The sequence below is a fragment of the Myodes glareolus genome, chromosome 6, assembly GCF_982192425.1.
Source record: "Myodes glareolus chromosome 6, mMyoGla1.1, whole genome shotgun sequence".
Taxonomy (NCBI): domain Eukaryota; kingdom Metazoa; phylum Chordata; class Mammalia; order Rodentia; family Cricetidae; genus Myodes; species Myodes glareolus.
This window is the reverse complement of record NC_142031.1, coordinates 75,609,955-75,635,136: the sequence shown is the minus strand read 5'-3', so window position 1 is coordinate 75,635,136 and position 25,182 is coordinate 75,609,955. Positions and strand designations below refer to the sequence as shown.

General features: G+C 38.3%; 1 protein-coding gene across 2 annotated transcripts in view; it reads right to left on the bottom strand.

Moving 5' to 3' along the window:
* Prdm5 (PR/SET domain 5) overlaps positions 1 to 25,182 on the bottom strand; it is a 172,032-nt gene that overhangs the window by 31,828 nt on the left and 115,022 nt on the right. Inside the window, exon 13 of one of the 2 annotated variants that reach the window (XM_085690890.2) lies at positions 15,025 to 15,110. The exons of the other annotated variant lie outside the window; for it this stretch is intronic. Coding sequence (XP_085547016.2) covers positions 15,025 to 15,110 — 86 coding nt within the window. The remainder of the gene's footprint in view (positions 1 to 15,024; positions 15,111 to 25,182) is intronic. 2 annotated transcript variants of the gene reach the window in all.

Genomic DNA, 25,182 nt, shown 5'->3' with positions numbered 1-25,182 from the left:
ATCATGTTTAAATACTCCACAGGGGCAGCGGAACCGAAGCCTCCCTAAAAATGTTTCTGTCTAGAACCACAGCAGGAAGTGGTTTCCTCAATAAAGATGATTGGCACAGAGCATACAGATTTGATCTAAGTATGAAGTAAAGAAACAGAGAGCCAGTGTCCTAGCCTCACTCAGGACCAACAGATCTTACTTCAACATGAAGACGATTAGGGCCAGTCAAATGCTGAATGAGTAGCTGCTTCTCTTAGAGTTTAAATTAAGAGTGACGCCTTCTTTGTTGAACAAATGAAGACACCCATACCCATATTTTAAGCTGAAGCCCAAATGGATGATCTAAATTAGCAGTTCTCAACAAGTGGGTCATGATGCCTTTGGACTGCATATCAGATATCTTGCCTATCAGGTATTTACATTATAATTCATAACAGTTGCAAAATTCCAGTTAGGAAGTAGCAATAAAATAATGTTGGTTCTCATCACAGCATAAGGAACTGTATTAAAGGGACACAACATTAGGAAAACTGAGAACCACTGCCATAAGTTCTTAAAGTCTCAGTTTTCTTCATGGAACTGGGATACTATCAACAATAAAATTAAGGCATTTTCCAAATTCAACAATCTTGACATTAAGGTTTATGGCAAATGAGTCCAAGAGATCTTTCAAAGCCTGGCTCACAGGACCACTTTCTAATCTTGATATCAACTTGACCTATGACATACTTCTGTTATAGATTTGAAGAAGAAACGAGCATTAGTTCTAAAAGACTGATTTATATATTATGGGAAGCAGTATATTATAACAGTATGATGACTATACATAAACATTAACTTCACAGACAAAGATATCCAAATTCAATTCTTGATGCTGATCATATCTAGGCAACTCCAGATAAATTACACACTTCATTGAGTTTGACAGCCTTAGTTATTAGCATGAGACAGCATACCTGTGTCTTCTCACCTTAATGTGTGACACAAAAGATCTCAGAAGGGTATCTATGTCTCATATTAACCAGATTTTGTCTATTTGTAACCACAATATGCATATTAATAAGTACTGCAAGTCCAAACTGAAAAAAAAACCATAGAGATTATGAAAATATAATTAGATGATTTTACCAAAAGAAAAGGAAATCATGAGTGATCTTCAGTGTATCACTGCTTTTGGAATATGTTAATGAGAATTTATATAAATAGATGTCTTTATTTTAAAATTCTTATGATACTTTAGTAACTAGAGCTCTCTCAATAGAGTGAAAAATAAGTAAAATTATGTTTAGAAAGAAAATAATATAGAAAATTGCATTATTTTTCTAAGAATAATGAATTTTTCTTTTAAAATTGTCTCTATATTGACTTTCTTAAAACAAATGAAAACTCAAACAGCATGGACTACATTTCCATTTAATATTGAAATATATTATTAAAGTCTAAAGATAATGAGGTATTGGGAAGATAGCAATTAGCATAAATGCTAATATTTATAGAGTTTTATTTTAGCTAAATTGTCAAACTATTATGCATAGATTCTTTGTTCATATACCAGCTACACAAGAATTACTAAGCATCTTTGAAACAGCTGAATTAATTACTGCATAGGGACCATATAGGGACAGGAAGTTGCTCTATGTCACATAGTACACAGGCTCCTAAAAGAACAGGATTGGGTCTGATTCAGAGGCTCCTGGGATGCCACTTGTAGGAGCCACAAGAACTGAATAAACACCTGAACTAATGGATCTTGGATACCTAAGCACAGACTTTGATGCATAATGGTCTGCTTCAGAGATGCTCAGTGCACTGAGCAGTCAACTAGGCCTGGAGTTGAACAGCAGGAATTTCACTCCAGGATTCTGTATATTGGGGAGACAGTGAACTACTGAAATCAGTTCATCTAACTGTGCAATACATAGTGACTTCTCATAGATAAAGCCCTTAGCCAAGCACTGAAAGATTGAGAAATAAAGGGGGAGGCGATTTAACTGAGCACAGGACTTCATTTGTTTGCTTTTAAAGTATTTCCAGATGGCAACGCCAGCAATAAAACACAGAAGGACATTTCAGTTAACAAGACAACTCAAACAGAGCTAGAGAGCTGAAGAAGGCTGTGAATTTGGCTAATCTAAAATATTTATGCCCTTATCTTTAATAATAGAAACCCAGACTGTGGCAAATCCTGAATGACAGGAAAAGTCACAATACCTAGAACAGAAATTGACAAATTTTAGTGTTTCAGATGAGAACTTCAGACTGATCTTGGATTGTCTCAAGGTGAGGGTAGGAATCTGGGTGGATTAAGAGAAGCAGCTCTGCCAAGAATGAGAGCTACACTTACCAGTGGGCATAGGATAAGTATTTAGGGTGTAGTTCGAAATTACACTGGTTTAGGACAGTAGCAGTATTAGTTCTTCTCTAAGATCATGACCTAGCTAGCCATGGGAAATCAGGCTTTTAAGAGGACCTTAAATCCAATTAGACAACTGCTTGCTACTGCCAAGACATAAGTACCACTACTGTTCCTTCAAAGGTGTCTTTCCATTTTGGTCATTGTTCTGGTTCATAGGTGTCACAGCTGTGTAAACTACTGAGCCCTTTTTTTCCCTTGCTAGCTTGCACAGCACCTTCTGGTATGATGAGAGCCTGCCCTTAGGGAAGAGGCTTTTAAGTCATATATACCTCAAATCCTCCTAGTTCTGTGTCCAAGGAGTGTGGTATCTTCAGCAACAGGAACATTCAAATTCTGGAAGGTAACAATAGCCTATATTTTTTAGACTCCCCAACAATTCAAATGGAGGTTTTTGCTGGATAAATAATTTCTTAGAGGAGGCATTATCATCCTAACTGGCATAACTCTGTTAAAAATATATAGTATATACAATAATATGATTCCCTATGATCATTTCAATAAACCTTAGTGTTATTTATCCTTCTCATCCCTCATTTAAAAAGCTTCATTTTGTCAAAGACAGAAAGCATTACAGAAAGTCACAACTAGTCAAAATGCAGAGAACAACTGACCACAGAGTGTCCATTGCCAAATATTCCCAAAGGACAGATATACAACATAGCCTTTAAAACCAAGGCCCAGAGAATAGCACACAAAAGGAACCCAAAAACTTGTGAGAGTCAGAGGACCAAGAAGTCTGCCACAAGATTGTGTCTTCTAAATATGACAAGGAAGTAATACCCATAATATCTCAAAAAATATGGCTGTTTAAACAAGACCTGATCAATGACAACACTAGCAGACATTCCAGTACAGATGGGGGAGATTTCATGGGGCCCACTCCTAGGTGAAGAGCTGCAGGAAATCAGTGACTACTGATAGAGGGAGAATTAGTCTTTTAAATGATCTCCCAAGTGGTTAATGATCTAACACTAACTCCCAAATGATCTAACACTAAGTAGTCAAGCCTAAAAATATATGTAAAGGAGTACTAAATGGACTTTATAGGGTGCATTTATGTATTTTGTGTGTGCGTATTTGTGTGTGTGTGTGCATGTGTAACAAAAATAAATTTTTAAAAAGAGGTCATTAATTTAGGAGAGGATGTTGGGGCCATGGGAGATGCTGGAGGGTATAACTTGGTGTAATTATGTTTTAAATTTTAAGAAGAGAAACAATGCTACAGTGATGAAAGTACAGAAGTTGTCTAAAAGCCTGGCAGTTCAACATGAAAAAGTCAGTGTTAACTGACTTATTTTCTGCTCTTAAAATTGCATGTATTTTATATGGCTAATATGACTTTTGAGAAGATTTCCTGATTAGATTAAGGACATGTAAGTACTACCAGGTGTATTCATGATGCATATAATTAATATCTATGCATTCATTATAAAATATATTGTTTATATCTGACATTGAATAATCATGTGGGTTGATTTATGATTTATATTTATTTGTAATTTTATATTTTCTATATTAAAAAAGAGTTATAGTCTCTAATCTTTAAAAAAGAAAGATAAGTTGTCAAAGTAACAATAAATACTAATTTCTAGCTATTACATTGATTTTGTGTATCTAATACCTTATATTATGGAACCAAATTTTATTAAACAGTAGCATTAATCTCCGTGGTGAGCAAAGACAAAATAATATGTGGGTAAACTTAAAATGAGACATTTAAAAATAGCATTAAAGTCTGAAACACCAAACAACTAGATAATGGTATAATATACCTGCTTTCTGACTTACACCTTTATTCAGCTTTCATTTATTTCAAACATGATAATACCACCAGCAAACTCATAGAAAGCAAGTTTTGTAACCTAATTAGCTACATCACGTCACCAACACATTCTCCTTTTAAATTCTCACTAAAAGCAGGACAGGATCAGCTGCCACATTACATACTCCCAAAGACCTCAGGATGAACTAATTGGGATCAAGCCACCATTTATTTTTAAAAACCATAGGAATGCTGTGCCCTAATTGATTCTTAAATTCCTTCAAAGACAGTGTTTGGGAGACTGGATTTCTGGCTCCTCGCGCTTTTGGGATATGGCTGCCTAGTGAAAGGAAATCAAATCCCTGGGATGGTGTCCTTTATTAAGACAGCAGCCCCTACCTGCTTTCTCTTTCCCCACCACATGCTCCCCACCATGGTGTCCTGCTTCTCCAGAGACCTACTGCAAGAGGGCCAAGCCACCATATGCTGAACTCCCTGACATTAGGAGCCAAGAGAAGTCTTCCTTTTCTTCAGTTGCTTGTCTTGGGCATTTTGTCACAACAATAAAGACAAATTGACTAACATATGCCCTATATTTTGTTCTTGGAGTACTTGCAATAACTGCAGCCTTGGAAACTGAGTTACAACATTATGAGTTTCAACCTGTGAGACTACTTTCTTTTGTAATATAAAAAATGCAATATAAATTTTTAAAAGCAGTTCAAGAAAGAGAGAGTTGTTTGGGGTGAACATCTGTTTTTATTTCATAGACTTTTATTTCTAATAAGCAAGGGAATCCTCAGGCTTATTGCTTATCTTATTGCTTCATTCCTTCACTGGGAAACCAATAAAATCTTCCATTGACTTATAGTGCTATAAAGTCAATCTTGCCTTGCTGTCTTGGTACAGAAAGTTTCTACAAACATGCAGAACTTACCTCGCCCATACCTTCTGCTCTACTTCTTCCTGGCCTGTGATGCCCTCTTTTAGTATGGGCTCTTTTTCAGCAAAGAAAACACAGCTTAATTGTCACCACACAATGCTCCCAGTTCAGGTAGCATTGCACACAACTTCCCTGCATGTAGCTCTGTTATGTAGCATGGCCCACACAACTTAATATCACTGGACATAGCTCTCAGTTATGCAGCATGATCCAAACAACATAAAATCCCTGCACGTAGGTATGCAGCATGGCCCACACAACTTAATATCCCTGCACGTAGATCCCAGTTATGCAGCATGGCCACACAGAGTCTAGGAAAAGCTTTACTTTTCTCTAAAGGTAGTTTGCTGGCGTGCTTTCCTGAGTATTCCCCTAGCTTCATCCAAGCCACAGAGCAGAACAGGAAAAAAAAATAAGAAATTGAGGAAAGTCAGGCATCTGCATTTTTGTTGTCTACAATAAATCTACCTTCAAGGAAGGCACCACTTTAGAGTTAATGTTTGGAAAACAATATTTCAAGCCCATGGGACCAGTGAACATTATCCTAGTGTCTGACAAAGAGACTTCAAACTAAAATATTTTAAGGATCTTAAATTTAAAAAAAAATCAAAGAGAGCCTGTTGGTAGTGGTCCATGCCTTTAATCTCAGCATTTGGGAATCAGAGGCAGGTGGATCTCTGTGAGATCAAAGCTAGTCTGTCCAAAAAGTGAGTTCCAGGACAGTCAGAGCTTTTACACAGAGAAACCCTGTCTTGAAAAACAAACAAACACACAAAAAATAAAAAAAACAAAATCAAAGAATCAAAGAGAACAAAGATAAATAACTTAATGGTGCACCTCAAGAATTTGTACAAAGGAAAACAAACCACATCCAAATGTGGTGAGCAGTAAGAAATAATAAAATCCAGGGCAGAAATTTATGAAATAGAAAAAAAAATACAAAAAGAAATCAATGAATCTAAGAGCTCATTCTTTGGAAAGATAAATAAGACTGACAGACCTTTGGCCCAATTAACCAAATGAAAGAAAGAGACCCAAATTAACAGAATCATAGAAGAACAGGGAAATATTATATATATGAAAAAATCTACAACATTATAAAGGAATAGTTTAAAAACCTATTTTCTATTGAGATAAAAAATCTATCAAGGAAACTATAAGGGATAACTTAGGCACACTGCATATATGTTACAGTTCTCCTCAAAGCTGGAACAGAGGCTACGTCTGACTCTTTTACTGGCTTTTGGGACTCTACTTCTCATACTGGGTCATCTTTCCCAGTCTTAATACATGAGGAGGAGATTAGTCTTACTGCAATTTGATATGCCATGGGAGACCTGTCCTTTTCTGGATGGAGACATAAGAGGAGGGGATTGGAAGATGGGAAAAGGAAATGGGAAAGAGGGACTGAGGTGGGGAGGCTGTAGCCTAGATAAATAAATAGATGGATAAGAAATAAAACAAAAAGAAAGAAAACCTAAAATAAAATGAACAAATTTCTAGACCATGGGAACCAAAGTTAAATCATGAAGAGAACATCAACTTAGACAGACCCATGATAAATAATGGTATCAAAACAGTGATAAAAAAATCTAATTAAAAAATGCCCAGGCATAGATGGAATCACAGAACTTTAGCATATTTTTAATGAAGAACTGTATCAATGATTCTAAAATTATTTTTTTAAAGAAAAAGAAACGGAATTGAGCATTTCCAAAGTTCTTCTATGAAGCCAGAATTAGTCTAATAATCTAATAATAAAGCCTAGTAATGACACAGCAATAACAAATTTACAGGTCAATATTCTCAATTAACATACACAAAAATTTTCAACAATATACTTGCAAATGGATTACAGTCATATATATATATATGATTTCATACATAGGTCAACATATATAAGACAATAAATGTAATAAATCATATAAGCAGACAAAAATCACATGATTATCTCAACACATGCAGAAAAGGCCTTTGACATAATCTACCATGTTTTCATGACAAAAGTCCCAGAGAGAGTGGGACTGTGTAGAAATATATTTCAACATAACAAGCCAGCATTATCCTAAATGAAACCAAACTTAAAGCAATGCTATAAAGAACAGGAATGAGGTAAGGCTGTCTACTCTCCCCACTCCTTTTCAATATAGTACTTGCAGCATGAGCAGGAACAGTAAGACAAAGGAAGGTAATTAAAGAGATACAAATAAGAAGTCAAATGGTCACCATTTGAAGATAGTGAGATATCTTACATAAGAGGTCTTCAAAATTTCAACAGAAAACCATTAAAAATGATCAACAACTTCAGCAAAGCAGAAAGATGCAAAATCAACTTCTTCATTCCTTTTCATGCCATCAGCAAACATGCCAAGAAAGAAATCATGGAAACAGTCCCATTCAAAACAACTTGAACCATCTTGGAATGAACCTAATCAAGGAGGCACAAAAATCTCTCCTTTAAACCCGGGACTAGAGAGCTGGCCCACTGGTCAAGAGCACTAGCTCCTCTGTCCCTAGCACTCACATCCTCCACAACTCCAGGTAAAGGGATATAATGCTCTCTTCCAGCCTCAATGGTACCAGCTATCATGTGAATCCTAGGTTTCAGTGTACAACCTGAAGCCAGGAAAGTGTTCACTGGAGGAGGCAAGGAGAAGATCCAGAGAGGCTAGTAGATAGAGGTGCTTCAAAAAAGAATGGTAAAAATTGGGGTGGGGGGCTTTAATTGGGGAGGGATAAGGGAAAGGTGTACAGAAGGAGAAGGAAGGAAAGATAAACAGCACTAAGTATGTTTTAAAAGGATATAAGGAAACGTATTTTAAATGCTTATTGAAATACCTACAATACCTGTGTATCTCTCTTTCTCTCTCTCTCTCTCTATACATATATATGTTTTCATGTATATATGCATATATGTAGATTTGCACAAGCAAATATATCATAAGTAGAGTTATACCACATGGGGGTGATAATATACCCCCCACCAAAGCCATAGACTGTCCAATAAGAACTTCAGTCCTAGACATGAGAAATCTCTCTTCCAATTGTTAGCCACGAGGGGTCCAAGAGATTGCTCCACCCCAATGATGGCTATTGCCATTAGTCTTGTCTGTTTATCAAAACATGAATATAAGGCCATACTGCTGAAGATACTACATGCTGTGGACACAGAACTTGGAGTACTTAATCTAGAACTGAGCTATAAGCTTCTCCCTGGGACTAGACTAACATCATAGTACTGAAAGGTACCACACAAACTGCTAACAGAAAAAAGCTATCCATAGTCCTAAGCAGCTGTAAAGCCCAGGGACCACAGCAATGAGCGGCTTGCTAAGATGGCTCCAAGGGTGCAATGGTGGCACTTTCATCCTTGGAGTAACCAATAGCTGTCGAGCTGGATTTCAGGCCTACTCAGGATAGGGACTTCATCTCTGGTACTATACACCTAGCTAACTACCCATGTCTGAAGAGGTTATAGATCCCAGAGGAGAACCAAGTACTTCCATTTTCTTAGACCAATATAACTTCTAACTGTATTTTGAATAACATATCAGAGACCCACTGATAAGTTCTCATCCCACATCAAAATAGCTTCTTCTTTTGAAACAATGATTCACAACTGTTCAAAGTGACTTTGGAGTACCCATCCCCAACTGATTCATCTACAACACAACCGCTACATCTAAGACTCAAGAAAATGGCAGAAGACAAGGCAGAAAAACTGTAAGAGCCAGAGGACCAGAACACAGGCTGTGATATATTATCTTCTAGGCACAATAGGAAAGCTGCACCCATGAAATCTCCACAATATGCTTGCATCATGGCAGAACCAGCTGTCATGCCAGCATCATTTTGAGAAATTTCAGTAGGCCTTAGATGACAGGATTAGATCAATGGTTGCTGAGAGTCAGAGATCAGTTTTATCCAGGGACGAGCTCAATGAGAAGTTATTCAGTCCCAATTGGTCAGTCCTATTTACATGCACATAGGAGCTACACTAAATGGATTTCATACGTTTTTATACACATACACACACACATGAATGCACACATGCAAAGTCTATGTGTATGTAACAATAATTAAAAAAGGAATGTGTATGAGGAACCTTGGAGAGGACCTGAGTAAGGAAGGGATGAGTGGAAATATGTGAATTTTGTATTTGTGGATAATGTATAATATAAAATATGTAATTGTGGATGAAATTATTAAAAGGAATGTTGCCAGGCAAAGCACATGCTTTTAATTCCAGCACTTAGGAGGTAGGTAGATCTCTGTAAGTTAGTCTACATAGCAGGTTCTAGGATAGCCAGTGCTTGGTAGAAAGATACAGCCCCAAAATAACAAAATAAACAAACACATAAACAAGCAAATAAGCAATCTTTTAAAAAAATCAAAGAAACAATCAGCAGAATTTCCTGCACACATTTCCTATTATAAACACTCAGCTCTGTGCACTATTCAGTACTCGCTCCAGCTACCATAGTAAAGCCTTCAAGTTAATAAATATCTTATTATGTAACATTTCTTCATTAGTATTTGGTTTACCTATTTAACAACCTAAGATAGCCATGCTGAGTGGGTTGATTTGGCTCCAAAGTGGTTCTTCTGGAGTTTCATTTTTGATGCTGCAGTTGCCCAGCTGCAGCTGCAATCATATGAAGCTGTAACTAGGCAAGATATCCATCACACTTTCCTCGGATGGCTGTGGCTTATACTTTCCATAGTCTGACAAGAGTTCAGGAGCTGGCCCCATGAGACCCAGACAAAAACTAAAGTTTTTCTGCCCAGGAGATGATTTACCTAGTAAATTTCTCACAAATATTCCCCTTTCCCTTAAACGTTGACCTGTGACATCCTAAGTCTGTGGCCATCTAGGATGCCTAGACTACAGCCTTTCCCTTAGGGACAGCATATGGCATGGGAGGACTAGTCTAAACTAGATAACATGAAATTGTCTTTTCTGTGACTTAAAAAAAAAAACTAACATGCTCACAAACACAATTTCCATAGAAAATGTGCAGGGAGGATGTGCCACATGCGCTGACTGCCATCAGGACGGTTTTTCAGAAAAGAGAAAAACACAAAAGCAGGGGAATGAAGTTATCAGTTCTAGAAAAAGAAGTTATTTTTCAAATGGTCTGGTTTTTCTCCCTTTGTATGGAAAAAAGTAGCCTAGGTAATAGAATAAATATGCTCAGTTTCATGTACATATGGATTGTGAGTTCAAGAAAACACAACTGTCTTGTAAAATCATTTAATTTCCAAGATAATAGCAAGGAATATAAAATTCTCCCTGAAAAATAGGGGTCCTAAAGTGTGAGAACTATACTTAGTCAAATGAAATGTTTCAAACAGTACCAAGAAAACACATCTACTCTCTCTATAACATAGAAGATAATGAAGCCTAAAATTTAGAAAAATTACATTTTTCTAAAATCATGGTAAATCTATGTTATTAAATTTGCATCTTTTACATTCTCTACATATAAAAATAAGCACATCTCAGCAAAAGTCTTAGTTTCTTAATCTACACAATAGCAAGTCTCACTGGCATCCTCTCTCACCTTTCCTTTTCTTTTTCTTTGAATCTCCTCGTTAAGCTTGTGTCTGTGTAGAACATCATAACCTATAACCTCTCCAAACACCTCTTCAAGGTTCTTCAGGTTCTTTTGTGACTCTTCCTCTTCACCATCATGCACATACAGTGCACGAACAACAATGTTGATGCTTATCTCAAAGGGGCCCCCACATCTGTTCCCTACTTTCAAATCCCACAGCCACCAGGTAGAGCTTCCTTTCTACCTCTCTACTCTCTACTCATGGCCTTCCGGCTGCAGTCTTCAGTCTATATGAAAGCATGACCTTCCCGATAGGTAAACCTGACCATGTTAATCCTTCACTCAAAAGGAAACTATGAGCACTGCCAACTGCTTCAGTCCAGCCTGTCTCGGTTCAAGTCACACTTCAGCATTCATCTCTGGTCACACTGAACAGGCCATTCTAGCCAAACCTGTAGGGAACTCACAGAGTCACGTCTGCCCAGCCCATTCTCCATGTTTTTCAACCATTCCCTCCACGTTAGCATACCTAGAAATCAACTCATTCTTTCTCTATTTTACTCAAGAAACATGCACTGGTTTGTCTTTTAAGCTTTTGATGCTTACCACATCAAATGCTTATAAGGATTCAAAGCTTATTCTTGTCCTTAAAAGATGCCTTTCTGTTTTCAAAGCTACTCAGCCCTGCAGAGCCAGGGACTCTTGCCTTTTTCTATCCTCAGCTTCTGCCATTCATTCCTGCTGCTCTACCAACTTTGTTCATCTGGAATAAACTCTGTTTTTTCCTTCAACATCATGTTAATACTGATGCTGCACCCACATGATTCATTTTCTTTATGCCTTGGTAAAAGTCAGCAATATTTTTAAATATAAACAATTAAATTTAAATATATATGTATAAATATATATACATATATATGTGCATATATAATTTAAAGCTGCAGATAAATCAGAAACGTGTGCTCAGAAAGTCTGAGCTACCCATTCATATTTGGCTCAGATACCTATTTCCAGGCACAAATATCATTCTCCACTATTTCACATATATCAACAGCCACTATGGTCACAGCATAGCATAACTCCCTAAATTGCCCTACCTATTGTTGATAGGACAGTCAACATAAAGAGACCCAGAGGTGCACTATGGTGAAGTTAAAATACCTACATATAACATGTAAAGAATTTAATGAAAAAGAGTTTTTTTTTTTATTGTTGTATTGAAGTAAAAAGCTACCGACATGGTGATGGTGGGTGTCTGGAAACTGAGCTTTCTGAATGATAAATATAAACATAGAACTGAAACTAAAACGTTCTATACCACCAGTGGAACAGTATTTTCTTTGAGTTGAGCCTACACGGTGCTAATAACTATCAGAAAATATGCTTGCAGAGCCTGCCCCTCTGGAGTTTTAACAGAATGTCTGGTTCTTGACAATGATGTGACTGTACTTGGTGATAATATTAGTATGCTTTACAAAACTTGGATGTGCAAAGAATAATTGTAGTTATTCACTGCTTAGGAAACAGGATTTCAAAAGGAGAGTTGTCTGAGACTCCACGTGCACAAAATGAGAAATCAAAGTAACTGAAGGGAAAAGCTGATCTGAGATTCTCTCTAAACTTCCACGTGTTTCTTTCTGGGGAGTGGCTGGGATCTACTTCCTGTGCAGGTAGTGCTTGAGAACTCTCAGCACTGTGCTGTCTGCCAACAAACACTGTACACTCATCAGGATGCTTATTTTAAACTTCAAACAAATTAGACTAAAATTTAGAGTCTTTATTGTTTGTTTTGTTTGGAAATACATAGGAGAGTTTATCCAAGTCAATAAAATGAGAACACATTTATAGGTAAATAAGGCAAGAAAAAATGTAGTAGGTATTTGGACAGGAGCTCCAAAGGCTCATGAATTGAAGGCATGGTCCCAGTTGGCAGTGGTTAAAGATGACTGACTGGGTTACAAGAGTATTAACTTCATCAGTGGGGGAACCCATGTGAGAGCTCATAGTTGAACAAGCCATGGTAGGTGACCTAGGGCACACTTATGGAGATGAGTCCCCGGCTTCTCCTCTGCTCGCTCTGGCTGCCATGACATGAACAGCCTTGCATTTGGCTGTGCTCTTTCACCATGATGTTGGTGCTTTGCATCCAGCTCAAAGCAGCAGACTGCACAGACCATAGACTAAACCTGTGAGAGCAGTTGTGACTCTATGTCTTACCTTTCTTATACTACATATCTCGTGTCCCCTGTCACAGTGATGGACAGACAGGAATGGGCGCAGTAGTTATGGGAGAAGCTTCCACATGCAGCATCACACTGCTGCAAGCCCATGTCTTGCTCTCTCACTTTCTCAGAAAGTATCACGGCTCTCTCAGCTTGAAGGGGACTTAAACAATTTACAATAAATCTTAAGGAAATAATCATGGAGATGTGTGACATGGCATGGTTGGTTCAATCTGTATTTATTTGTACTTAACCACTATATTATTCTTAGTAATAACTTATATTAAGGTAAAATACCAACTTCACTGAATTGGAAATCACTGTTTTTCTAGAGCCATCAAAACAGTATTTTTTCGTCCTGCAGCAATATACAGAGCTTGTTTTATGGTATGATTTCTTGTCTCCAGTAATCAGTGAAACAATGTAATGCATACTGTGGTCAGCAGTGCTACTTTCTAATGCAGAGAACTGGGATGCTTTTTGCCTAGATACTGGTATCTTTACTATCGTTTTCATTTTATGGTTACTCACATATGAAATAACTTTTAAATTACGTATTTGTGTGTGTTCACGTGAGTTCTGTAGCAGACCTGTGGATCTTGGAGAACAGCTTGCTGATGTCAATTCACATTTTTCTTTTTGGGGGGTCAGTGGGGTGAGGAAAGGCTTTATTTCATCTTACACTTTACAGGACATCAAGGGAAACCAGAGCAAGAGCTCAAAACAGAAATCTGTAAGCGAGAAGTGAATCCACGATCTGGAACTGGATCCACTTGGCTTGCTCAGGTGCCTTTCTCATACAGCCAAGGTCCTCCTACCTTGGAATAGCAATGTCTAGAGTAGGACCAGTCCTCCTACATTAATTAATGACCAAGAAAGCAACCCACAGACATGGCGACTGGTCAATCTAATGGAGGCAATTTCTCAACTAAAATTCCCTCTTACTAAATATGTCTAGGTTCACATCAAGTTGACAAAAATAAATCAGCAATCCATTCTCTGAACGTTAATTCACACTGTAAACAATATCCTTCAAAAAATGGTTACTAACCTTTTGTTTTTACAAAAGTCACTTTCAACACATTGGTCCTAGGAATCCAACTCAAGTCATCAGTTGTCTTCACTGTGCGCTATACCTGCTGAGCCTTCTCATCAGTCCTAAAATAATTCCTTTAACTGGTTCAAAATGAACTTAAGCTTCTTTATTAATGCTCACTGTGAAAATAAGTATCTTGATCATTATGTATTTAAATTATACTATAGTAAATTTCAATACCTGTTTAATATTTTATAGCTTGTACTGTAATTTACACTTAGTTATATTCTCTCTATCCCTCTCCCTCCTACATTCTCTCTTTCCCTCTGTTTCTCCCCCTCTCTCTCTTAGACAAGATCTCTAGCACAAGGTAGCCTCTAAGTTCCCACGTAGTTAAGAATGACCTTGAAATCCTTATTTTCCTGCCACCGCTCCCAGAGTACTGGGATTACAGGCACTTGCACCTGAGCTGGACCGTGAGCAGAGCAACACATGTGAACATAGGACAGGTGGCACATACCATTTTAAAGCACATGAGACACAAGCTTGCAAAATAAGTATGCAGAACAGAACACCAATCCGGTGAGCGGTGCTAACAGCTCAGAAAGAAAATAACACATTGCTTGGGGGTGCTCCCTGCTGTCGACTCAGCCACATTTCCAGGGTATGTAAACCTCCCTACAATTTAAAGTATCTGCAAGGTCTTTCCTGTGACTTTCCTTGTTTGTAAATATTATCCAGTGGTCAAGTGCTGACACACTTGCCACTATCAAGCATATTCTTTACAAGTGATTATTCTGTAAAACAAAACTACATTTTCAAGGATTAAAATATTAACATTTACTTGACATTTGCATTAGTTTGTCATTAATAAACCCTGTGAATTGATTCAAAGTCTAAAGTAAGGACTCTTTGGGGGTTTAGGTTGTTTTTCATTGATTTTTCTTTAAAAAAGTTTGTCTTCAAATGTCAAACCTAGTCTTTGTCCTAACTTCAACTATAGCACTTTAATTTTCTCATGTAATGTTAAATATGTTTCTTTTAGAAATGTCAAGGATCTTATGATCAACAAAAACAAGACAGAATATATTCTTACCCTGGTGTGAGTACGAATGTGCATCTTCAGTCCGTCATTTTTACTGAATCCTTTTTCACAGTACGGGCACTGATAGGGACGCTCACCTACAAATAAAGGAAGCCCCCACATGAGTCAGCAATAAGTAAGCAGCAGAGCATCCTCAGCACCAATGCTCCTCACAGGGTCACTACAGGCACAGCTTGATCGGCAGAAGCACCATAGTACAGGAAGCACACACCGGGGCATTTCCTCCAGCCCAACTCGGCTAACACTCAGAAACAAACGAGTAGCACACAGGTTTGCTGCATGACCTTCTAATACATGAATCAAATTAAATGCACTAATTTCAAAATCTTGTAAACACTATTCTATATCAGTCTGTTCTGTGACCATGTTCCTCACTAGGGAGGTCTTAAACATTTTTTAAAGTAGCTTTGCTTATAAACGTTTCATATAAATAAATATGGCTCACATCTATGCATTTCAGAATAATCCCATAAAGCTGGTGCATGTGAAACAGAATCACTGGTATTTAAACTGCACAACAATTGATCCACACTTTTCTATATAACCAAGTAGCTCTAAATTAAGGCTGTAATGTAGAAAATTGGAAAGATGTCTTTCAAGGCAAGTAAGACCACACAACCCCCACACAAAGAAAGCTAAACTTCTATTTTAAAATGACAGAATGAAATAAAATCCAACATAAAAAGAATTCAAGGCTGTTCTCATCAAAGCACGATTATTTACAATAATAAGTTAGGTCCAAATCATCAGTTTTCTTTATCCTTTCATTGAACAATAGACAAATAGGACAAGATGCAGAAATTTCCTATATTCCAAGATCAGTAAAATGAAGTGAAAAAGAAAATGTCCTCAGCAAGTAAAAATCTATCTTTCTTTGCCTCTGGGCCCGGCCTGTAATATCCTCTGCTCTTCTGTATTCAACCTGAGCATCTATCCTATGAATTATTCCAACTACCCCACCAGAGCAGCAATGAGCTCTTCCTTGTTCAACCTCACTACCTTCCCAGGAGAGGACTTACTTCACCTCCCCCTTACTCCTCACCTCTCCCACATCTTCACAGCCTCATGAGATGAGATTCAAGACTGACCTATCTTACCCCCAGTCTGCCCATATGGAGGTGCCATGTGGTGGCAGCTCCAGCAGAGTGGTATTTTCCAGCTTCTCCCATTTTAAAGGGATCATCTTGGCCATTGTTTTACATCATAGCCTTCGAGTGAGCAGTCAGTTATGCTAAAGAAGTATGGACCAACTGTAACTTTAATTCCGGTGGTTCAAATGGCACCATAAAATGGTTGCAGTCTCCACAAGGGAAAGAATAGAAACAGCAGCTTCAGCCAAAGTATGAACAGGTGTCTTTAATAAACTACCCAGATCTACTAGCTACCAAAAGAGAATTAAACTTCTAGCACTAGGCAGTACATATGGGATATTTGAAGTAATAACTATGACTCTAGAACATGTAGCTTTTCATGGCAAAATAAAGGGTTATAATTTCTAATATTAACAACAAGATGATAATCATATGCTTATCTTATTTCCCATTTGTACTGAGCCTCAATCTCTATACACCCATCTGTCGAACATTTGTAAACCTAATAAACAACGCAAATTCTGCATGTACACTCTAAATTTATGATCTTATCTTCTGTTCTCATGTGCTCCAAATACACTGTTCTGATCAGCCATGTAGATTTATTCAAATATCAAACAACAAAATCCCCATACATCTGTAATGTACAACAAATCCTAAATAAGATGATATTCATGCTTGCCATAAAATCAAACAAAGTATGTGTAGCTATGTGAAGTCATAGTTGTGTTCATTTAATTTACTTTAATAACTATTTCTTATTATTATTTATTATATGTCTCATAATAGCATGAATGACTTAAACCCACAATAAAATTTATTGAAAAAGAGGAACTTGAGAACTGTCCTGATACCTCATTTTAACTCAACTCTATCTAGATCTAGTCTCCAGTCATAAAGATGCCCTGAGATGTTCCTCAGGAAGACAGTTACAGTAGTGCACCTACTATAGTCTGCAGGAGGAGAGGGCACAGCAGGAGCTGCCATTTATCAAGTTACTAAACATATAACATCACCCTCGACAGAAGTATAAGGACTGGAAAAAACAGACACATTCATGCTAATGGTCATATTCCTGCAGCATAAAAATTCAAATGACTTCATCCTATTATTCATACAAACTTACAAGTAATTTTAACAGTTTTTGGTGATTTTCCTTTTTTTTTAAATTGAGACAATATCACTCTATAAACTATAGAGGGTCTGGAACATACAATATAGACCACATTTGCCACATAGGCAATCCTTCTGTTTCTGCCTTGTACTAAGATTCTAGGCATTACCATACCCACCTCATATTTAGAATCTTCAAAGTACATTTATTTCACTTATTTTACTCAACTGATATTAAAAGTATTGCTGAGTTCTTTTTTCCTCTTTAACTATCATTAATAATTGAATTCATCAGTCAATCAAATCTAAATGACAGATAAAGAAAACAAAAAAGTTTAAGGGCAGGACAGATGGCTTGGAGGTTAGAGCATTTGTAATTCTTGTAGAAGACTTGGTACGATTCACAGCACCAACATGGTGATTCACAATCATCTGAAACTCCACATACAAGGTGTCTGAGCTTCACTTATGAACTCCACAGCAACCATCCATGCACATGATACATATACATGCATGAAGGCAACACACTCATACAAATAATTTTTTAAACAATTAAAACTTTTAAAATGACACACAGACGGATACTTAATTTTTCTTGCCAACCATTGTGTACTGATTTCTCCTGAGTTGGAACATTCTCTCCTAGAAGAAGGAGTGAGGCGTCTAAGATTCAGGAAGTAATAAAACCTTACAAGGCCCAGGAAATCCCTGGGAATTACATGACTCTCAAAGCTCCTTCCCAAGGTTATATAGGAAGTAACAATTTCCCGGGAGAGAGAGTCCTACCAGTTAAGCTGTCTGCATTTGATGCAGTGGGCTCTTTGGGATGTAACTTCCATAAATTTTGACCCATGCTCTAGGGTGGGGCTGTAGATGCAGTTGTTTTTGAATCACTCTGGCAACCTCCTACCCACACTAAAAGTCCAATACCCTAACAGATTTGTTAACCACTCATTCATTCATTAGGTGGAACTGTTTCTTTGGGCTGATGTCAGTGCTCTATTTGGGGTAGAGAGACATTTACTCACATCTCTCCAGAAGAATGAACACAATCGGTGCTAAATTTTGTTCATAATAGTCAGAAACTGGAAACCTAGATGTCTCTCAGCCAAAGGATGGGTAAAGAAAATGTGGTGCATTTACACAATGAAGTATTGCTCAGCTGTTAAAAGCGATGACATTATGAAATTTGCAGGCAAATGGATGGAACTAGAAAAACACATCCTGAGTGAGGTAACCAAGACCCAGAAAGACAAACATGGTAATAAGTCACGTGGAAGTAGATTTTTAGCTATAAATTGAAAGATAATCATGCTACAGTCCACAGACCCAGGGAGGTTAAGTAACAAAGAAGGGTTTCTAAGAGAAAGTGAAAGGGAAAATAGAATAGATGTCTCAGTTGGGCTCTTAGGGCAGGTGGGGTTGGGAATAGGAGGGATCAGATGTGGGGGAGAAAATATTGGAAGAAATGACTGCATTAAGGGCATTTAGGGGATGAAGAGGAAACCTAGTACAATGAAAACTGCATGGGTTCTATAAGCAATCCTAGCAAAGACTCCCAGTAATGGGGGACACAGTGCCTAAACAAGCCATCTTCTGTAACCAGGCAAGGCCTCAAGCAGAAGGATTGGGACACCAACCCAACCTCAAAACCTTGGATCTACAGTTTGTCCTGCCTATAAAACGTTCTAGAACTAGAGCCTAGCAGAATAGTCATAAAAGAGATCAGAGACACTTCATCCAGCAACTGTTGGGAACAGAAGCGAAGTCTCACAGTCAAGCATCAGGCAGAGCTCAGATAATCACGTGGAGGAATGGAAGGAAGGCTCCTTGGAGTGTTAGGATCTGTGGATCACCCCACAAAACAAATACTATCACTCACATATGCAATCAGCAAAAGCATTGTTTATTCCGGAATGCTGGGCTCAGCCAGGCACACAACAAAATGTGGGTGATCCCGATGGAGCTCTCAGGCTCCTTTTACAGGCAGACATGGGAGTGGGAGGAGTGGGATTAGGTTATCCTAAACACAGCTGTAGTTGTGCTAGGCTGTAGTGTCAACTCATACAGGAAATGAAACTGAAACTGAGGCATAGTAGAGGCTGGGGCCAAGAGAAGCATCCCTGTGGTGCCACTCTAGCCTTTCAGGAAGAACCAGGAGGTTCAAGGACAGCATAAGAACACAGCCCATGGAATAACTGGCTGGGACTCATTGGGCCTCACAGAGATAAAGGTGTCTGAAATAGGTCCTTTGCATATATGTTATGGCTGAGCAGCTTGGGGTCCTTGTGGGAGGGAGCAAGGGCTATGTCTCTTTTTCCCACTTGGGACCCTCTTTCTCCTACTGGGTTGCCTTGTCCAGGCTTGATGTGATGGTATGTGCCAGATATTATAGTTTGGTTGATCTCGCTGGAAGGATGGCTCTTTTCTGAGAGGAGGCAGAGGAATTGTGGGTCTAGGGGAGAGAGAAGGTGGGGAGGAGAGGCTGGGGAGATGTACCAAAAAGCCCAGTTCCACATTCTTGGTGGCCGTGGCAGCTGTTTCCCTGAAGTTGCCAGTAGCCCAAGTCCCAGTCCACAGTGTCCGTTTTTTGACTATACTTGGGCACAAACCCAACTTCATAATCTTCCTGCTTTAGTTAGGACACATGACTTCTCCAGCCTCTATCGCTTCTGTGACTGGAGAACTCGCCCAGAAGATGCTTTCCTCAAATAAACCTATTCCTTTCCTTTTCCAATCTGGCTTGACCTGGCTTACTGCGTTGGTGGAAAAACCTGTGACTGGGCTCTAGAAAACCTATTAATGGGCACTAAGATCTGCAACAAAATCTGAACCCTCTGAAAGTAGAGGTCCCTTGCAGGGGAGTCCTTGGACAGCTCTCTTCCTCTACACAGTATGGCTAGGATACCTCTTTGATAGATAGAGTCTTCCTTATGAGTACAACCCCCAAAGGGCAGATGGACAAGAAAAGATATTCTAATTCCCAATAGTAGGACATTTGGGGCAGGATTTTAAATGGGCTGTAGTGACTTCAGAATGGGTAATTAAGAGATTATTGTGTATGGAAAATTACAACAAGAAAAGGACATACAGATTACATTCCCTGCATCAGCTTCTGAGAACAGTAAAAATGAAAAGTGGGGAAGGTGAGACAGACATGTTGGCTCCCCATTGCTTGGATCCTCAAATTAGACAGTGAAGATCAAAAGATGGTAGTAAAAGTGCTGGAAGACACTCCATAGATCCATAACCTAGTAATGGAGAAGAAGGAAAATCCATGCTTCAACATGTAGATAGGGACTTTAAAAATGGCTCAATACAGGAAGCTATGATAACTGAGAAATAGCAACTGACCTACTTGAATTGAAGAAGACTAATTAAATAAGAAATAAAAGACATTTACAGGCACATTTGTCGTGCAGTGGGGCATAGGTGGCTGCAATAAGTCCAAGGGTGCCCCGGAAATGGAGATGTAAATAACACAACTATCCATTTCTCCTTGAAACAAAGGTTGCATAACCTGGGGTGATATGAAGGGAAACAGAATTTGAACCATTAAGTGCACTTCTTTATCGCTTGTTGAAGGCTGCATGCATACCAGGGGCTGGAAAACAACAGAAGGCTGGGTACTACTGAGGTAAAGGAGAATAAGAAGTGACTGACAAACAGCTCACTAGGCCAGAGAGAGCTGTTTACAGTAAGGTTAAAGAGGTTGAGGGCTAAAGAGATGGCTTAGAAATTAAGAACATTTGCTGTCCTTACAGAGGACCCAGACACCTACATGGTGACTTAGAGTTGTCTTTATTTTCATTTCTAAAAGATCCTACATTTTCTAACCACTATGGCATCAAGAACACACCCACTGTATATGAAAGTAGATTGCTCATATACTTAAAATAAAAATCATAATTTTTATTTTAAGGTAGATTCAACAGGGACCTCAGGACAGCTTCAGGGTTTTAGTAGCTTTGCTGTATGTACCTATGATGACACATGATTTTATGATGCATAAGAGGCTCTGGAGACCTAGGTGATTTAAACCAGGATGAATATAAAATGTTAATCCAAGGAACAGATCTGCTATAGGAATTCCTTCAGCAAGTAGCCTTTAAGTTACCCACCTACTTAGGCATGGCCTCTTATACTATAAATGCTGATGTAAAGTGCACGCTCACTCTCTCTTCTGGCTGCTGGATTCAATTCCTGTTCTCCATTAGAGCAGAGGACTTTGACCTGTGAGTCTACCCATAAATAAATAACCTTTTATTATACTCAATTCTGAGCTAATGTAGTATGGAGCGAGGGGCCCCTTGTTCTGTCCCAGCCACCCCGCTAGCTTACATCCAAAATAATCACACAGAAATTGTATTAATTAAATCAATGCCTGACCCATTAGTTCTAGCCTCTTATTATCTAACTCTCACATCTTGATTCAACCTATTTCTAATAAACTGTAAGTCACCACGAGGTTGAGGCTTACTGGAAAAGACTTAGCATGTCTGGCCTGGCAGCTCCATGGTGGCTCTCTGTCTGCCCTTTTTCCCAGCATTCAGTTCTGTCTACTCTATCTACCAAAGTGCTGCCCTATTGAAAGGCCAAGGCAATTTCTTTATTCAACCAATGAAAGCAACACATAGACAGAAGAACCTCCTACACCAAGCTAGTGTGAAATTGTTTTTTGCATTCATCTTCAAAGATCGCTTCAGGCCATTTAAAGACTGATGTGGTAATATCCATATCAATTCAGTGTTCCTGGGTGGAGGAAAATAGCAAAAATCCAAATGCCATGCTAGTCAACTTTTGGAAAGCATTGTAGCTGAGTTCACAGAAGAAAGAAAAGAAAAAATGGTACAGGCAAAAAAAAAAAAAGTTAAACTTGTCCTAGGGGTGGGCAATTATGCTCCCCCCTAGAGTATGTCATGAGCTTTTTCTTTATTCTAATAAAGTGTATTAAGGATGGAGTTTGTTCCCCAGGCTGTCGAGCCTTTGAAGAACCAGCTGCGGTCAATGGAAGAACAGAGGCCATGGAGAGTAGTTGTCGGAACCAGGGATCTGGCTCAAGTAGCCAAATGTCATGCTACAGTATGTCCCTTCTCCTCCTTGGGCCAGAGTAGGACAAGCCCTCTGAGTGAACCCTGACAGGATGACCAGGGAAGAACAGATGCACAGCAGTCCCACTGCAACAGCTCAGATGAGGACATTTGGTAACTCTTGAAAAATGACTGTGGATTACAGAGGGTGGATGGAGTAATGCCAGTTATCCATGCCACTGTGTACAAAACTGCTCTTTTGAGGAAATAATTGATACAAATAATGAGACCTTTCTGTGATTATCATCTTTGCCAGTGCTTCTTCTTTCCCTTTTTCTTTTCCTATCCACCCTTAATGTACACTAACAGGCTTTGATAAACTTTTTGAAAACTAGAGTATATAGTTGCCAAATCACTCAGGTTGTCCCCATTAATCTGTTATGTTCACAACTCTCTGAGGTCATTCCTGCCTATCATAGCTTCCAAGATCAACACCACAATGAAGTTATTTCATTCTTTATATTCTTAAACTGCCCTATGTATGTATTTAACTCAAGAAGTCAATCTAACCTTTCTATTAAGAGACTGAGAATAAAATTTTGTTCATGCTATTATGTGCATTAACTGATGATCTCAATTAACCACAAACATAATGTAAACAATGATTATGACAATAAATTTTATTATTATATTTTACCACAATGTTTGTAAGTACAATTACTGTACTTTCTAGGGATTTTAATAAACAAAGCAAAGGTTAATATGCAATGGATATAAACAAGTTTTAAGACATTTTTGATAAGTTAAGATTAGATGCTTTCCAGAAGTACATTTTAAATTCTTTATGTTGTCATTTCATATAGTGAAAAAGAAAAAAAACTATGCCAAACTTTATAACCCTTATAAATATTTAAGAAGATAAAAAGTGAACCCACAAAGAAAACCCAACCTAAAACAGTAAAATCAAAATCATGTATTTTCACGAAGTCCAGCATAAATAAGGTTGAATAATTAAGTGAAGTAGTATACAAAGATTTGTGAGTTATATAGTCTTACTTTTTACTTAAATTTATAAAATAAAAAATTGGAGAGGACAATACTTTCTATGTGAAAAAGCAAACTTTTCAAGGTTTAACATTTTTGGAGGAAAAAAAATTCTGCTGAGACGGCTCCACCTGGACGAGTTTGGAGTCGGTGTGCTACATACATCACATCTGTCCTCCACAAGTATCAAAGTATAGGATCATTTTACTTTTGAAGACTAAGGAAATGGTTATAAAATAGCATACTGAATCATTTTCAATGAGTGTTAAAGCAAAAAAAAAAAAGAATCTAATTTTGGAAGTACGACCCAATCACTTTTCCAACACTGCACTCAATCCTTTCCATTTACAGAGCAGCTAATAAATTAGAGGAACAGCGCTGAGAGGAGACACGCAGCACTGAAAAGTGGGGGCCTGTGGAGTTCATTCCAAACACCTTCCTGTGCACTGAAAACCTTTCTTCTATCCTTTAGCCTAAGAGCCATGACTCCCCACTGACTTTGCTGAGCCACACCTTGTTAATCTTAGAGTGTCCCCATTAATCAAATCTTGCTAGAATGGCACTGGACCTAACAACTCAAAGGACACATCTGAAGGAAAGACAGCAAAGTCCTGGGTCTGACATTTACTCCTCGATGTTTACAAAGACACTGTACTAAAGTGAGTAACAAAATGTTAAAGACAAATCAGACCTTTACTAGTTAAATACCTGTGCCACCTGAAGCAAGTCAGATAGAACTTTGTCAAAAATAAATAAAACAAAACCAAAAAACCAAAAATCTCCCTGCATTTTCTTCCTTAAAAGATGTGTTTTGTTTTAGAGAGCCTTCTCAAGGCTGGATCCTTCTTCTGTTAATGAAGCAAGTGAGATTCAGTGGAAGAAGAAAGAGCCCTGTGTACTCACTAACTTTCCATTCTGGGGCAGTAATAGCAGAGGTGAATCAAAACCCCAATTTATCAACTTACAAAAACAACAAGGGTAAAAACAAGGTAGGAAATACAAAAAAGAAGAGGAGAAGGAAAAGAACTAATGAGTAAGTTTAACCCTGACTAGGAAAGAAGGAGACATGGCCTAACCCCACAGGAGTGTCTGTTCAAGCACAATGTAAATGGCCCCTTCACTGTCACTGGGTTGATAGGAGGAGATGCCTTAATGCAGCCCCAGAGTGAGTGCTGCAGAAGCCCAGGGACCGCTGAGGAGAGCAGACAGCTGCACAGCAATTTCAAAGTTCCACCTGTGACAATGAGAGGCAGTGAACAGTAGTGTCCCCGAACACTGACTTGGCTTGGTTTTTAGAAGTCAGTTATCGGTAAGCAAATTCTTCAACTTTTCACCTAGTCATTTTTCATCTTGAAAATTTTCAAGCAGTCTTTTTTAAAATGGCATTTATAAGCACCACAGCAGTAGTGGAGGGGGAAGCAGCGAAAGCTCAGGTGCCTACACACAGATAGTGCCAGCAAGGAAGAATCCAAAAAATATAACTTTTGAGCAGTAAGAAACTCAGAATTAATTTCTCCTATAAATCTAGATAAGCTATAAAACCTCCCTGAACCGTGAAGCAGAGTCCAGGAACTGCAGAAAAAGAACATGGGAACTGTTCCTGGGAGTAATTTTAAGAGCGGTAGAGTAACATGAAAGGAATTACATTTACAGCTACAACATACCCCAAGGAAAGACAGGGCTGGGGAGTAGTTCAGTGATGCACACACTTACAACACAGATGAAACTCTCGTACAGTCACTGTCACCCAAACCAAAAGCAATGTTTACAGCTTAAATTAAAAGCAGCTATGATGATGATATTATCTAATGATGCAAAATAGATGAGCTTTGTGGCAGTGTTGATCAAACATGGTGGGCCTACAACACAGC